Source organism: Rissa tridactyla, chromosome 2 (assembly GCF_028500815.1).
Source record: "Rissa tridactyla isolate bRisTri1 chromosome 2, bRisTri1.patW.cur.20221130, whole genome shotgun sequence".
Classification (NCBI taxonomy): domain Eukaryota; kingdom Metazoa; phylum Chordata; class Aves; order Charadriiformes; family Laridae; genus Rissa; species Rissa tridactyla.
In genome coordinates this window covers 2,083,553-2,099,993 of record NC_071467.1, presented here as the reverse complement: position 1 = coordinate 2,099,993, position 16,441 = coordinate 2,083,553, and the positions used below count along the sequence as shown (strand labels likewise).

Below are 16,441 nucleotides of genomic sequence, written 5' to 3'. Positions count from 1 at the left end.
TCAAAATGGAGCCATGAGTTGGCTATATAAGACAGCAGCAGTTAATTTTAGAAAAGGGAAGCTTTCATCACTTTCCATGGCTTCCAGAAGATTTTTAGACGCGGTGAAGCCCTTGCTTTTATCTTTTGCATCCATCTTGTCTCTTGCTTTGTCATTGATTCACTGGGTGTTAATCAGATAGGGGCAAATAAGCAGAGAAAAAAGGAAGAATGTTGTGAGGGAAAAGACAGTGAAATTATTTCAGGAGAGCAGAAGGCAGGATAAGTCCTTAAGAATCAGTGGTGATAGAGCCCTAAATGAAGGAGAAGAAGGGTCAAAGTTAAACCACCTCCTCCAGGTGGCTAATTTAGGCAGGGCAAGGCCCCCTTGGCTGATTCAGGTCCTGGTGTGGTGACTCAGAGCATGGAAAACTGTGCTCTTGGATAATCCACAAACAGAGACAGCTACCTCCCAGGAGCAATCCCAACTATTTGAGTAAGACACCAGTCTTCTTCCTGAGAGCCCTCAAGGCATCCCTGATGTCTCTGCAGGGCAGCTCGCCACATGCATCTAAGGAGTGTGCAACCATGGGAGCCAATAAATAAGAAACCCTGGGCGGAAAGATGTGGAGTTAGGCAGCAACATCTGTGCAGGAGATGTCACACCAGGATTTCTCAGGAAGGCTGGCAGAGAGGAGTCTCTTCTTACACAACACCCACTTCCAAGGGAGGGCTCATTAAGGGAGCTTTCATTGTTTTAGGACCTCCCATGCCTCAGGACAATTGCTGGTCCCACCTCCAGATAAGGACTCTTTTATGTAACTTGAGAGGTGGGTCAACCATTGGCCCGAATGCATGGGTTGTGTTGCTGGGCGGAAGGGAATGCAAAACCTAAGGGGTCAGGTAGAAACCAGGTGAGAAGGAAGCAGGCTGGGATCCATGGATGGAGCTGCTCCCTTAGAGACAGGACTCCTGGCTTCTCAGCGCTTTTCATGACTTCCCCATGCAATAGCCATAAGCAGATCATGAAACTCTCCATTGCAGAAGCAGGCTCTACCATGTGCCTTCACACCTAGGTTCCCTCCCAGCCCAAAGTGAAGGCACCTGCCAAGTTCAGGTAGCACAAAACATGACTTTATTTTAATCCTGCATGCCAAGAGCAGGTTCTGTATTCACAAGCTCAGCAGGTCAAGACCTGGGGCAGACCAGCCCCAGGCTGGCCTTGTCCTGTGCAAACCATCATTGTCCTTAAGAAATTCTAAACCTGTGGATAGCAAAGGCTGGAGACTGCTTCAAACAGTTCGGTTGTTACCACCTTATCATCTGGGTGTGGGGAGGAGTATAGCCATCCAAGGACACAGATCAGTTCTTGGCTTGTTCAAGATGTTCTGATGTGTGTGCCACTTGAATATCTCTAAAACTGTCACGAGGGGAAAAAAGGTGAAGAGATTAGATTGGACAGAAGACAGCTGAAGCCAGCTCAGCTGAGTGTTGACAGCACAATAGAAACCATGGGGACAAGCGAGAGTCTCATGGCTAAAGATGGACTATAGTTACCAACCTTGCATTTGTACCAAGGAGAAAAAAGAGGTGAGGCTTTAGCAAGTAAATAGAGGTTGGAGGTAAAGCTCAAACTGAGACTGGATGCAGAAGCCAAAGAGGAAGACTGGGAGAGAAAAGAGACAGCGAGTGTGTAGCTGGGGGTCAGGTGTGGATGAAAGGAAGGGTAGACAAGAAGGGGTAGGAGCAGGTTAGGGTGAGATGGAGCCAGGAGACCACATTTGCTTTGCAAACCTGTTACAGAGATCCAGCTGTTTCTGAGTGTTGTTGTTCCTCTGCTTTCAGCAAATACCCAGCAGAGTGAGCAAAGTGTTTAGCTGCTCTCCCTGTGCAATGAGTCTACAGAGAGAAAACCGGCTGGGTGAGTTGCACCCAACTAATTGCCCTGGGAGATCTTGTTGGGGTAATCCATGCAGAGAGCTTCTTCAGCTCAGGAGAAAGCGTTTCAGCCTCCTGTGACTCACTTTGGAAGGGTTTGAGTGAGCAAATCTCTCATTCCTAGCTAAGATTATCCACAGGGAAGGTCAGTGCAGGGGAATGAGTTCCTTTAATTTTAACTCCGACAGGAAACTTGACTAGTAAACATAAACGATTTATTTTCAAAGTTAATATTTTGTTATAGATGAAGATGAAATTTCCCGACTCCAGCAGACACACAGTAGAAACTGTCCGTCTTTTCTGATGATTTTCCTTTAAGCACCATGCAAGATACTTTTCTCCCCTTTCAAAATAATCCATAATGCTTATAAAGCAATTTCCACTGGAAGATCTTAAATCAGTTTAAAGAAAACTTAATGCTCAAGATTCCTTCATGTATAGTCCCGCCTTGTCCACTCTTTGCCTGCTAGAGAGCTCAACAGCCATTTCCTTTCAGGCAGCTGACCCAGAAGAGAAATTGAAAGCAAGTTAAATAGAATACAGTTTACTCTGAAATGAAGTCACAAAATGACACTTCTGTCAATGCAGAAAAAACAAGAAAAAAAAAAAAAAAGAGAGAAAATCTGGGGAGAGGCTTCCTGAAGTGAATGCAAAGCAATTGCAATATATTTCAGCATTGTTTCAATTCAACTTGCAGACCAACGCCTCCGCTTTTGTTGCTGCTAACAGGGATGCATCCAGCCGCTATGCCCAATGTACCACACCACACAGTCACACGATAGAATAAAATGACACTTTATTGTGCCCACCTTCTGTTTAACAACTGTGATATTAAAAGCTTCCTCAGAGCCAAATGATACAGGGCGGAAAATGGTATGAAGGGAAAAATGGCACAAGAGAATGGCAGGGACAAAATGAAAGGGAAAAAAAATGCATGGAGTTATAAAGGCCAATAGTAGGAGAGATGGTGGCTATATGGTGCTCTTCCGCGTATGCAGGGCTCCATGTCATGCCTTTCTCTTCCACACACCATTTTGAGATAGGGTTGTGCTCTTATGCATTGTCATCGTAGCATGAAAAGAGTAAAAATATTTGCTAATGGGCTGTGACCTTCCAGGTAGGAGAAACCTATCCTACGAAGACAGGTTGAGAGAGCTGGCGTTGTTCAGCCTGGAGACGAGAAGACTCCAGGGAGACCTTATAGTGGCCTTCCAGTATCTGAAGGGGGCCTACAGGAAATCTGGGGAGGGGCTTTTTATAAGGATATGTAGTGATAGGACAAGGGGTAATAGCTTCAAACTGGAAGAGGGGAGATTTAGATTAGATATCAGGAAGCAATTTTTCATTATGAGGGCAGTAAGATACTGGCCCGGGTTGCCCAAAGAAGTTGAGTCCCCATCTCTGGAGGTGTTCAAAGCCAGGCTGGATGGGGCTTTGAGCAACCTGGTCTAGTGGGAGGTGTCCCTGCCCATGGCAGCGGGGTTGGAACTAGATGATTTTTAAGGTCCCTTCCCATCTAAACCATTCTATGATTCTATGATTCTATGAAACAGGGCACCATTCATACTCTATAGATGAGAGTTTAATCCCTTGCAATGCAAGGCCAAGCAGCTCCTTTATCCTCCAACCCCTTCAAAAACCCAGACGGAGGATGCAAGTGAGACTGGCCAAGACACCCAGAGCTATGATAGTGTAGCTGGTTTTCACACTGCTGGCACCGCTGATGTTGCACAAGGAAGTCTCGCAGCAGCTGGTAGCAACACCGGCTATGCCGATATTCAGGTCAATTGTTGGGCAGAATGCAGAACATTTCTTGGTAATGCGCTGGTTACGGTCATTGCCTGAAGTGGGAGAGAGGGAAAACAGGAAGAAAAGTCAGGTTTTTATCCTGTGTATTTTTTACGAACTTCAATAATAGACTGGCTGTGCAATATCGAGTGAGAAATACATTGTTTTGTACTGAATGGTGTTGGTTTTTCCTTGGGCTTTGGCACAATGCGTCATTATTGGTATATATGTGACCTATAGAGACCACCTCTTAAGACTCCTCTGTTTTCAGGGCCAGGTGAGCGTAACCTAGGGCAGGAATTTGGAGATCTAATACATTTGTACAGTACAAGATTGCAAGACATCATTGTCACCATGTCCTGACATTGCCCCTTCCAGAGTACCAGACCTTTCCAATTCCACCACCTCATGAGCATATATATAGTCTTGGAGATGAGACAAGGGGTTTCTGCAGAAAAAGCTTCTCTCTTCCAAAGTCTCCCTCTCCTGGGTGTGCTTAATCAGCAGTGTGTTATTGTTACGATATATTGCAACAAGATGGGCTATGCTGAGTTCCTACCTGCGGCAAGATTTACTCTCCATGTGCTGTGATCCTCATTAATTCTTCCACCACACCCCATAGTGGGACAAGTCTCTGCAGTCTGCCTAAGCTGAACCCCCTCTTGTCATCAGAGCCTTAGAAAAGCTTCACACTTACCTAGTCCTGTGGTAGAATAGGTTGTGAGACAGTACTTCTCATGGTCGGAGCATGTGGTTGTACTCAGGCAGTGTATGTTGGAAGGTGCATCTTTGCATGTGAAACACGTCAAGGAGAAAGCTGCAAAAGAAGCACACAACACCCATCAACCACCACTAGAAATATCCGTAGGAGCACATAACTGGTGGTGCTGGTCCAGATGGAGGATCTGTCAAGCCCAACGGCCACAGGCAGACACCCTCCTGGGTGCATGAAACTTGGCCCCAGAAACTCTCCTGGACCCAAATTACTTTAAGCTCAGATTCCTGACACTGATGTGGTTTGCTTATTGAGTAACCCTCAAAGGATCTTCCTTTTGGATACTTATTTAAATCCATATAAATATCTGGCATCCAAAGTGTGCTTTTGGAAAGAGTTCCCCAGTCTACTAACACTTGCAGCATGAAGCTCTTGTGGTTTCTTTCCAACTGGGCTACTCCAAACCCCGGTTGCTGCCCATTAGTTCTTGTATGGAAAGAGATCAGCTGATTCCTATCCACATGCATCCTCTTCAAGTCATCTGAAGAGTCCTGGCCTACACATCCTTTCTCAGACCACACAGTGAGTTATTTTAAAAATCTTTTCAAAGGTAAAAAGGGAGAGACACACCTGAGAGTAACTTCGCTGGCCATAGTGAGCATGACCTTTTTTGCTGCATGCCCCCACAACATAATGCAAATTAGGGACAAGTGACCTAGATCTGCATCTCAGTGCTTGCGGGGAAGACGGATGCTTGCATTTGGCTGGTTCATTCTCAGGCTTCTGTGCTGGGCAATCCTGGACCTGTAGAAGACACAGCTCGGCAAACCACCCCTTGGCTGCGGCAGATTCCTTTTTACAGCCATCCACGGGAGATGACTGCCTAGCGCTACAAAACGTGTAACACTGTGCATCAGCAAAGCGCTGTGCTAATGTGAATGAATGAAAACAGCTTGCACTCAAGTTAAGCTAAAGCAGTCATTCAGAGCAAAGAGATCCTCGGGGAAGGTTTCTTTGCATGATAAGGGGAATTTCCTACTCATCTGTTTATCTGAAACAAACACTCCTGCAGTAATGTCACCCACTGGGGATTAGGCTCATTCTTCTCACTTCCAGGCTATCCCTATCTATGGTCAGTTAATACTCATCTTACTTTTGTACCAGCACTGTCCTTTGCCTTCCTTGCTCTTCATCTCCCTCACTCTGCCTCTCCCTTGCCCAAGCTTCTTTGCCCTTGTTGGTGCCTTTGACAGTGATGCCCCAACCTCACTGCTCCCCTTGTCTGCCCTTAGACAAGCTCATCTGGTCCAAACATGCTCTCTGCTCCCTATCGTCCTACTAACCCAGACCCGGCTCCAGCTCAGACCATGACCCAAGGTGACCAGGGTCATCGTATTTCATAGGAAGCCACAAAAATGTCTTTTAGGGAATTATTCGTTCTTCTTTGTCTGTGTGGAAACTCTCTTCTCTCCCCACTCCTTTACCCTTTTGCCCTTTCCATGGCTCTCCAACACAATATTATCCTTCTCTCCCCACTCCAGACCCTTTGCCCCTTTGCCTTTCCTCGGCCACCCAGCACTGACTATCAATTTCCTCTGTAGTTTTCTCAGATCCTACTCTCCCTCTGTTGTCTCTCACTGAGGAGCCACTAGCAGAGGACGCACAGGCCAGGCAACTGGGCTTACAGAAGCTCAGAACACATCTCCCATCTTCCCATGCTCAATGCCCTTAAGATTTGAAAAGTCTCAGACCTGGCACCCAGCTCACTCTGACTTGATACCAAAACTGTTGCAATTTGCTTCCAACCTTGGTCATAGTCATTATTTCCATCTCTAGGAACAAGGGCACATTCCTGCTCCACCCCACTGGGAACCACCCTTTCCTCCCAAAATAACCGTACGCTAGAGCAGAGTCCCCAAACTGGGTTTTCCAGACGTGTAACCCATTTTATTCCTTAATTGATGCAACTGGGTTTTCCAGAAATGTAACTCATTTTATTCCTTAATTAATGCAGCTCCTTTAATCCATCCCATTTCAAGAAAAACTTCCTGAATCTACACAGGCAGCAGTGGAGCTTGTTGCAGTCCTGTTTCAACCCAACCTCGCAAAGCTGCTAATTTAAGAGTAAAGTTGTCCTGAGACCGTTCTAGCCAGGAGAGGAGGAGGCACCTTCAGGGGTGATTTTGCCAACATCTCTGTGTTCAGGAGGTTTCTCTCTCACTCACCATTTACTATAGAGGACTCTGGAGGAATGTGGGCTCCTAACTTGGGAGGGAACAATATTTCTTTCGAAGCATGCACTGCTCAGGATGCAAACCTGGGATTAAACCAGGCTGTTTTTGGAGGTCTCCTGCCTGCATCCAGCAAGATCTTTTCTCTAACTGAAAAAGAATATTCCTCAAGGAAGATTTTCATGTGAATAATTCAAGCCACCCAGATAAACAACTTACATGTGTAAAGAATTAGCAAGTGCAAGTGCCGGCAGATGCAGGATTTACACCGTTAAAATCAGCCAGGTTCAGGATTAATTGGAACAGCAACCAGCCTTCTGGCTAGATTGTACAGTGAAGTGTGCTGCGTATGTGTTAATTTTCACTGACTTCTTTGGTAAGTTTGCTGTCTTGTTACGTGATCTTTTAAAAAATGCGATTACAGTTGATAAGCTGCAAGAAAGAATCTTTTTATTGCCCTCAACTTTCTCAACCCCGTTGAGCACAATGATTTAGCACATGCCAAATTTAAAGTCTGTGAAGTCTCAAGTAAGAACATTTACAGCCTCAAATTAAGTGTGAGCCTAAGTGCTCTGCTAGACCAGAAGGGCCAGTAATTTGCAGGTGAAACCCTACAGAAGAGCCTGAGAAAAAATCAGTTTGCAATAAGGCAAAAGCCTCCCAAGCTGAGGAAATCAATTATTCCCCTGAAATAGTCAGAGGAATATTCAGGGCTGCACCCTCTTTTCCGTGCCTGACCCACAGCCCACCCCTGTGCAAATGGGTCATCTTCCAGAGGCACAAGCAGCAGTTGTTGGCAGAGGCCAGCCAGGCAGAGTTAAAGTGCAGGTTCACACTGCATCCTTCCCCCCCAAAAACCCCAAACAGGCAGTTATCAGAATGAGAATGGGACTCTGCATTTCTATCCCAGACCTGGGATCAACGTCGGCAAAGTAACTCTTCAAAGCAACAAGCTGCAAGAAAGAGATAGAAGCCAGAATTGCGTCTTCTTGTGGCATGCCCATCTCTACTAATTTAGGTAATGATGATTTGTAATTACAACTAATAAACAAGCAAGTGAAAAAAATAATAATCAGGCTGTAGATAGTTATATGTCAAATTTGCAGCTTTATGGCAAATATTGCTCTCTCCCTATCCATCTCTGTATATCCCTCAACTAATCCTTCGTCTCAAAGAACTGCACCAAGGGCTCTCAGCTGCCTACTCCAAGGGCTGGGCTAGGATTGCACGAGTCAGGGGAGGTGGGTATCTCATCCCCCACTTCAACTCCTCAACATTCTTCCAACAACTTCCAAATTCTGGCTTCTTCTCCCAAGGAGTGGAGTATTTTCTAGAGCCCAATGACCCTTCAGATTCACCATTCATGCTGCAAAATCCCATTGGCATCCTGCAATATCAAAGACATGCCCTAACTCTGGGGGTCTTGCTAATGCAAAGCAATCCTTGGAGACTCACCACTCTCCGTGCACAGGGCTAGGAGGAGCACAACAAGAAGAGAAGTCTTCATCCTTTATAGGTCTCGCAGCTTCCAAAACAAGCAGGACTCACCCAGGGCAGGTTTTATACCTCTGCAGTGTTTGCTGTGATGCTAGGATAATAACTATAGGGTTGCTGTGTCAGATGATGGATAATTGGGAGTAACATGTCAGTGCTTGCATGTGAAAGTATGCGTTGTTGGAAATCTAAGCAGGCTTATATTCCCCTCCCGCTTCTTCTTTTCCTAGTTGTTTCACAATGCAGCTTGTTCATCTAACTTTAAGCATGCAACAGTTTCTAATTCTGGTTAAGTGGAGGAAAAGCAAAACACGAAAACAAAACAGCATTCACGTGAGAAGAGGAATGTTTTCCTTTACAGGCCAGCTTGGGTCTCAGAGCAGGCTGCATCCTTGGGGATCCTGTCCTCCTCATGTACTCTTTTAGTGCATATGGAAATTGATTGAATTTGAAATTGAAATTGGGATTGAAATGTCTTCAAAATGTCTCCCAGGATTGTCAATACAGCTAGATCAGAAGAGCAGTATCCTTCCACTGAATTTCATAGGGGACCAGACATCATTTTCTGTGGGATTTTTTAAAACAGCAGTTCAAAATCATAAATGTTTCTGTTCTAAACTTGGATATTTTATACGAGGGAAAATGTTTTCTTATTAGAAAATAAATTCCACTGGGCAATGAAAATGACCACTTAAATTAAAAAATAGAAATAACACCCACCCCCATCACATTGAACAAGCTGCGATTTTTTTCACAAATTACAAAAAATAAATGTCAGTGAGAAAAAACTAAACCAGTTAAAGCACGGAGAATGAGGGACTGCCTGCTCAAGGATCTCAACTCATTAAGTCTTCAAAAAAAATATATAGCCAGCCAAAATTATGTGAAATGCCAAATAGGAATACTCCACTGGGTTTCCATACGGTGCTCTTTATTCCTCCTTTTTTATCATGTTTCATCCTATCTCCCTGTATAAAATCAGAATCTTTCCTGTCTTCTGATTGCTGTTTCTTTTTCCTCCCACTGTTGTCTTTCTGCCATCTAGGTGTGGGGACAGAGGCACAGTCCCAGAAATGGTCCAGCTGGATCCATTTCACATGACACTCAGAGCTGCAGGAGCAACCTGCCTGCCCCAAACCTCTGCCAGCAACTCTGCCCCTTGCTGCTTTCCATCTGTTTTATTTCCCTTTTTTCTTAGTCTCAAAGTTGCTTAGATTTCCACCCCCCATGATAAATATTTGGGCTTCCAATATGACCCACCTACAGTCATTATCTCACCAAAAAGGCATGCCCAGTTCTTGAGATGATGTAACTCTTTCCAACACCTTTAAATTGGATGTATAAATATTGTTAGTATGGAGACCTGTGTGACTAAGGTGAGGAAATTTCTGCTTTCTCAATAGGTAGAGCATGAAACTCAGTTGGAACAGAGGTGGCAATTAACCAAGAAAGCTCAAAGGAGGGGCGTTGTTTGGCTTCATAAGACCAATGCCTTTGTAAGGCACCAGGCAGGAAGAAAATAGAAGCTGGCACCCTCCATGCCAGGCACTGCAGCCCTCTCTTCCTTGTGCAATATTTTCTTTTCCTCAATCCAGAAGGGATTTCATGAGCCTTTATTGGTAAATCAACTTTTATAGCTGCCTATTTGAGGTAATAGCAGAAAAGGGGACTCTAGGCACAAGGCAATGCCATTCTGCAGCCCGTTCATTGCACTGCAGAGGCAGCCCACATTCAGATTTATTTCAGCCAACAGCATCCATTAACAGGTACAGAAATAGCATCTCAGCCAGGCACTTTTTTTCCCCCCCCGCCTTGTAGTCTTATCCAAGCGAAAACTAAAATATCTCTTGTCTCCTGCAAGCTGCTGAGATTTTGAGATGGCAAGGCTGTACTTCTTAAAGGAGTTATTGCAGGATTTCTGACAGTCAAGATTTTCCATTAGATGATCCTGCACTTTACCAACTGGTCCCATATGTCCCCCTAATATTAATGTTATCTTCATCCTGCAGCAGTGCCAGATGAGAGAGATTGAAAAGAACCCATGGGGGTAGAAAGAACACAGATGATTAGGACACCAGAGGGACCAAGGCAAAGTTTACAAGTATTTGGAAGCTATGAACTTCAAGAATATTTTGGAAAGAGTATCAGGGGATTTAACTGGGGGTGGAGGATGGGGTGGAAGGACTTATTTCCCTCGACACAGTTGCTGAGTGGAGATGGAAGGAGAGTGTTTTCCTCATCTTGTTCTAGACCTGGTTGAAATTGTCATGTGAGAAAGGCAAACAATTTCTTTATTTTGGTGAAAACATGTAGCTTTCATGAAACAAAAACTGAAATTTAAAAGTAACTGTGAAATCCAGATGTTTTTACTAAATGTGTATTTTCAAGTTGGCCAAAAGCTTTGAGAAGCATTTCAGAAATTATGATGATTAACGTATAGGAAAAGGGATGGGAAAAGTGGTTGAAAAGAAGTGCAAAACCCCAAGTTTCTGTTGGTTCCGCAGCACAGAAATGCTACAATACTTACCATTCTTCAGTTAGCCCGTCTTGTGTTTAAATGAATACCAGAACACCCTCCTTGCCCAGAAATTAAATCTTTATAGGATGACAAAACCTAATCCCATCTTCACAGCCTACAGCCAGAGCTGCGTTTTTTCCCCGTTGCACAGAAACATGTTCACTTTGCAGCCTGTCTTGAGTGCTGGAGGAGCTCAGTACCCTCCTCAGATCCATCTGGGCTGCAAACATGAGGGCTTTTTTCCAGGTGCCACTTCTATAGAAGCCCTCTTGAAAAACAGCACTGCACTTACAAACTGCTCAGCTGGGAATTATGCACCCTCCAGCTCCAAGAATAAATGTATTTTGCCCATCTTAGCCATAGCTCTGCTCCTCCAAGAGCTGCAGGGGATCTCCACCCCATCTCCTCCATCCCCGAGCCTAGAAATGCAACAGTGACAGAGGAAAGGGAAGCAGCAGAGACCTCCCCACCAGATCAGACACCCATTCCCTCTGCCAGGCTCTTTCTGCCCGTTTCGCTGCAGGGAAATCATGAGCCATCACTCAGCAGCATCTTCTCCAAGCAGGCATGGAGATCACCTTTCCATGAGGACAGATTCCAGCAGCACCGTCCTCATCTTGGACATCTTCAGCATCTTGGTGTGGGGTCTTTACCGATTTTAAAAGCTGAAACCATCCATCCTACAGAGATCACATGAGAACTTTGCAGCCCAACCAGGAGCACAACCAATACCTCGCAAACCTCCAGTCCTGCGTGTTAGCATTTACAAAACAATTATCGCTACTGCTTACAATGGGAACAACACAAACATCTTTGACCTTTCCAGGTTGACACCTTCATTCGTTAGTGCTGAGTGATCAGGCAGAACATGTGGCTTTATGGAGTGTCTGTCTTGAGTTGCTGGATGCAAGTGAGTCAATTGAGAAAGGCAGCCAGGAAAAGACTCCCAGGTGTTAAAAAGTGGAATTCAATATGAAGTAGAGATTCAGACTACAGCCCTTTCTGGCAGAGCTGTTTTCTCAGCCTGATCTTAGTGTGAATATAGCAAACACACTCTAGAATAACATAAATCTTTATTTTGTTTGACAATTGTCATACATATGCTATCAAAAGAGCTTTCCCAGGGAAAATTAGTACAAAACAATGAATGATACAGGGGAAAAATAGTAGCTACACTGCCATGCCATTTTGTGGATGGGATCAGAAGCAATGTCTTGGAAAAAACAGGGTAGCATAGACCCTGTTGGGGACACTTGACAGAGGATGTTCGCTTCTCAGCTGGGGAATACCTTGTAGGTTCTTGGGTTGTCATATCTTCTCCCACCCCTCATCACAATCCTGCCCTGATGACACAGATCATACTGGCCACAATTCCCAGGAGCATCACGGCATAGCTGATTTTTATGCTGTTGGCACCACTGAAATTGCACAGGGAGGTTTTACAGCATTTGGTGGAATAAGCTGCCACACCGAAGTTCACATTCGTCTCAGGACAGTCTACAGAACATTTCTTGGTGATGCGGTATCCCATGTCCTTGCCTGGATGGAGAATAGACAAGAAAGGAGAGCTATGATTTAAAATTCTTCTGCAAGAGCTGACCAGAGGATGATAGGAGGAGGTATAATACGCTATGCTTAATTTGCAATGCAGCAATAACAGCTATCAGCAGATTTGATGAATGCGGGGTGAGTATCCACACAACCTGCACCAAATGCATGACACTAGAAAGTCCTTGATAGAAATCCACACCGTGCTTCCTGTAGGACAGCAAAAAATCATAGAATCATAGAATCACCTATGTTGGAAGGGACCTTTCAGATCATCGAGCCCAACCATCAACCTAGCACTGACAAAAACCATCACTAAACCGTATCTCTAAGCACTATGTCTACCCATCCTTTAGATGCCTCCAGGGATGGTCACTCCACCACTTCCCTGGGCAGCCTGTTCCAATGCTTAATAACCTTTTCGATGTAAAATTTTTTCCTAATATCCTGTCTAAACCTTCCCTGGCGCAACTTGAGGTCATTTCCTTTTGTCCTATCGCCTGTTCCTTGGGAGAAGAGACCAACACCCACCTCTCTACAACCTCCTTTCAGTGAGTTGTAGAGAGCGATAAGGTCTCCCCTCAGCCTGCTTTTCTCCAGGCTGCAAATCACTGCCATCACTGCCGTCACTGTCACTGCATTTTCTGTTTCTAAAACCGCATTACTTACATCCAACCCCTTTCCATCCTCCGTCACAAAGCATGGGTGTGAGCTCTCAGATCGAGCAACGGGGTCTGCTCATTAAAATCTGTGTGCTACAACCAGCCCTGCCACAAGGTGGTGAGGACCACACCACAGGTGGTGGATCACAGACCACCACTGAGGGATTCACTGAGGTTATGCGTTATGATCCGTAAATTGATCCTCTGTGATCAATTCTTTCCAACAAGACCTACTACTGCCCTAAATAAAAACTATTGTCCATCAATTTTTCTGGAAGAAAAAATAAAAACAAACACCTTGAGGTGTTGCTGGTACTCACCTAACCCAGCAGTGCTGTATGTGGTTGTACAGTATTTCTCATGGTCTTCACACTTGTAGGTTTTAAGACAGTTCCAGTTGGAGTGCTCATTGTCACATGTGTAACAAAACAGCGAGGAAGCTGGAAAGAGTGCATATGCCACATATTAGTGGTTTCCAGCAATAACCTCCTGGGAAGAAAGTGTCAAAAGCCATGTCCCTTCTTGGAAAATACAAGGTGAAAAGTATGTTAACAAACAAGTTTTCATGACAAATGAAATAAGAAGTTAGTTTTGAGTATTGAAGCTGAAGAAGCAAACAAACAGAACAAAGCAAGTTTTAATACAAGGTGAAAAGTATGTTAACGAACAAGTTTTCATGACAAGTGAAATAAGAAGTTAGTTTTGAGTAATGAAGTGAAGAAGCAAACAAACAGAACAAAGCAAGTTTTCTTTCTTTACTTCAGATTTTCGGTGATTAAACCTAAAACCACTTTTTTTTTCAGCCTGACCAGCACCCTCAGGTGACCTTTCTTTCTCCCCCTGGGTTCGCATTGGTCTGGTTGACAGCCAACCTGCAAAAGCAGAGTTCACAACCTGCCCAGATGGGTCCAGTATAGCTCTGGCAAGAAGAGGGGGAACTGTCACTGTTCTCAGGTGAGAGCTCAGTTGTTAGTATTTTCAGACTACATCTGCAAAACACTGTACAGACATGAATTAGTTAAAGCCTATGACATCCCTGTGAGCTAAATTACTGAGCACAGAGCCACATTAAAGGGAGTTCCCTGGGAGAGGTTGCTCTGGACAATAGAGAGATTATTTCTACCAGTGCCTGGAACAACATGTTCTCAGTGATATTATTAGCATGGCTATTACAAAACCAGAAGTAGGTAGGATATGTATTTCTGAACAAAACTGAAGCAAATTGAGTCAAATTTCCAGGCTGGCCAGCTGGCTATGCTGGAAACACAGACACGTGCAATCTCGTTCCCTAGAGGTGGATTCACAACTAGTGAAAACTGTTTCCCTCCTGTTCAGAGTCCCCTGGAATGCTCCTCATTTCTGAGCAGCAGTGACAGAGACAGCTCAGCTGCTCTCAGGACAGCCTGCTCCATTGTAACCAGTGGTGGAGAGCCCTTGGTTGAAGGCGACCAAATTGCAAACTGGGGAGGGTCCTTCATTAGGCTGAAATTTCCCCGATTTTCTCAACCCAGGAAGGCTCTTATTTCTGCACAGAAGAGCCCCTTTCAATTTAATTTGAACCTGTTTTTAACAAGGAAACTCCTACCAGGAATTCTCCAAAGCCCAGCTGCTGTGGATTCAAATTCATCTCTGAAGTTGAACCTGCCCACGACACATGGTTAGACAATTCCAGAAGCAGTTTTAAAAGAGAATTAAAAGCCATTTTAGGCCCTAACTACCCCAAGTAGGAGAAGAAAAGGCCCCCGTTCTGTGATGTGGGGAGCTGAGGTGCCTTAGGTACAGCTCAAGTCAGCATATGACTGACTGTCGTGCTCTGAAACCTACCCAGATGTTCTTTTCTAGTGCTAGGTGTTGTGAGCGGAGGTGTTCGCCATAACAGCAGATAAAATCATCCTTGTTGCATCCTAGTTTTAACTTCTTTTTAACTGACTATTCTGCACTCGCTGTTTCTCCGTCACTTGGATAAGTTAAGCCTCTCGCCTCTTCTCTGGAGGTCCCCCAACCGGAGTTGTGGGCTACTCTCCATTTGCAGACCATGGCAAAACAAGCCCAGACACGCTGCCTAGCAAGTGTTATTGCATTTTTCTAGTCCCTGTAGCACTCTCTGATCTGCTTTTCTGCCAAATCTCACAAAGTTGTTCAAACCACTTCCTGCTGCAGATGGAGACCCCAGTATGTATGTGAAAGCAACCGAAATGCACTCGACTGACTGATGCAAGGAAAAAACCTCCCAGTCAGGAAACAATAACAGCTTAAATCATTATAGCTGTTATAAAACCTTGCCTGCGTCTGACCTCCACCCTCCATTAGCTCTAGTTTTGCAAATGCAGCCAGAAATAGTCTTAACGGTGCAAAAAGGCTTGTAGTACTCCTGCAAATACACTCACAGAGACGATGTTTCTCAACTGGATATTTCTACACAATTATCTAGTTTTATCTGCACCTCCTTTTGAATGAGGACCAGCATAGAGCATTGTGGATCCCATTACAAATACACTCACTCCTAGACACTTAAAAACCTCTTCAAACCTAAGAGCAAAGAGCTGTTAGGCTTTCAAATATCTGCCAACAACCTACTTTCTTAATTGTAATGTCTTTGTGGGAAATAAAGTGAAACACTGGCAGAAGACGTGGTGTCAATAGCAGCTGTATTACCTTTATCAAGAGCTCCTCAAGTTTCATTCAGGAACAAAAATAAAACCAAAGGCAAAACTGTGAGCCCAGCTTCATTCCTATTAGCATTTCTCAGTTCACATGTCTATCTTCAGATGTGAGTGGTCGGAGCTTGGTGCTTGAGGGTGTGAGAAACCAGAGTAGTGAGCTTGTCTTCTTTGGGTTACGGGTACCTCAGCAGAACTCACCCAGAAGCTAAGACTCAACCACACTAAATATTGCTTGGTGCAGCTGACGCCAAAGAGAAACTGCACTACCAAGACCTCACCAATTCCAATAAAAACTGTCAAACCTTCTTTTCCCTGCGTTATTCCTAATTTCACTTCTGGTATTTTCATCCTCTCCATCTGGCGCTCCCAGCCTCCAAAGCTCCTTACCTTGCTCGGCACACAGGACTGCCGCCAGCAGGGCAATCAGAAAAGCCTTCATGGTCGTTGTGCCCTCAGAGCCTGAACAATGTAGGATGGTGCACCATGGTAAGGTTTTATACTGGGACTGCATTTACTTTGACTTCCTTTGATTACAGTAATTTGAGGTTTGGGGAGTGACAGCACATGAGATGTGATCAGTGATGGGTGTGTTTGTGCGTAGGAACCTATTATGAGTCTCCAGGTAGCAATTTTTTTTAACATCTCATTCAGATCCAATCTTTTTTTCCAAGGCCTACTCCTGCTGACCGTGTCTGCATTGCTAATTTAGGGGAAAATTTATCTGATTCAAACATGGGAGTCCCTTCTTACTCCGTTGGGCTGAACCATGAAACCTGGAGGAAAGCAAAGGCAGCTGCACCAGTCTGGGGTGGCTCATAGCTTGCAACATAGTAGGTGTCACCTGGCATCCTCCATCCTTTCTCTCTGCCATGATATGAGAGATGAGAGCTTCTGTCGTGGTTTGAG

General features: G+C 44.7%; 2 protein-coding genes across 2 annotated transcripts; both read right to left on the bottom strand.

Moving 5' to 3' along the window:
• Positions 1–3,548: 3,548 nt before the first annotated feature.
• Positions 3,549–8,245, bottom strand: LOC128905933 (lymphocyte antigen 6E-like). The gene is made up of 3 exons (XM_054192599.1): positions 8,106–8,245; positions 4,402–4,521; positions 3,549–3,757 (listed from the first exon to the last, which is right to left on the bottom strand). Exons 1-3 carry the CDS (start codon positions 8,155–8,157, stop codon positions 3,549–3,551), a joined length of 381 nt encoding a protein of 126 aa, XP_054048574.1. The 5' UTR covers positions 8,158–8,245.
• Positions 8,246–11,838: 3,593 nt separating this feature from the next.
• Positions 11,839–16,027, bottom strand: LOC128905755 (lymphocyte antigen 6E-like). The gene is made up of 3 exons (XM_054192236.1): positions 15,923–16,027; positions 13,193–13,312; positions 11,839–12,201 (listed from the first exon to the last, which is right to left on the bottom strand). The coding sequence occupies exons 1-3, from the start codon at positions 15,972–15,974 to the stop codon at positions 11,993–11,995; spliced, it is 381 nt and encodes a 126-aa protein (XP_054048211.1). The 5' UTR covers positions 15,975–16,027; the 3' UTR covers positions 11,839–11,992.
• Between the last annotated feature and the right edge of the window lie 414 nt (positions 16,028–16,441).

Excerpts from the sequence above, each read along its gene's own strand:
- LOC128905933 (XM_054192599.1), bottom strand. The coding sequence starts at position 8,157 with ATGAAGACTTCTCTTCTTGTTGTGCTCCTCCTAGCCCTGTGCACGGAG. Across the intron at positions 4,522-8,105 it reads AGCCCTGTGCACGGAGAGTG|CTTTCTCCTTGACGTGTTTC; the intron begins GTGAGTCTCCAA and ends CTTCTTTTGCAG. Across the intron at positions 3,758-4,401 it reads CTATTCTACCACAGGACTAG|GCAATGACCGTAACCAGCGC; the intron begins GTAAGTGTGAAG and ends CTCCCACTTCAG.
- LOC128905755 (XM_054192236.1), bottom strand. The coding sequence starts at position 15,974 with ATGAAGGCTTTTCTGATTGCCCTGCTGGCGGCAGTCCTGTGTGCCGAG. Across the intron at positions 13,313-15,922 it reads AGTCCTGTGTGCCGAGCAAG|CTTCCTCGCTGTTTTGTTAC; the intron begins GTAAGGAGCTTT and ends CACTCTTTCCAG. Across the intron at positions 12,202-13,192 it reads ATACAGCACTGCTGGGTTAG|GCAAGGACATGGGATACCGC; the intron begins GTGAGTACCAGC and ends TTCTCCATCCAG.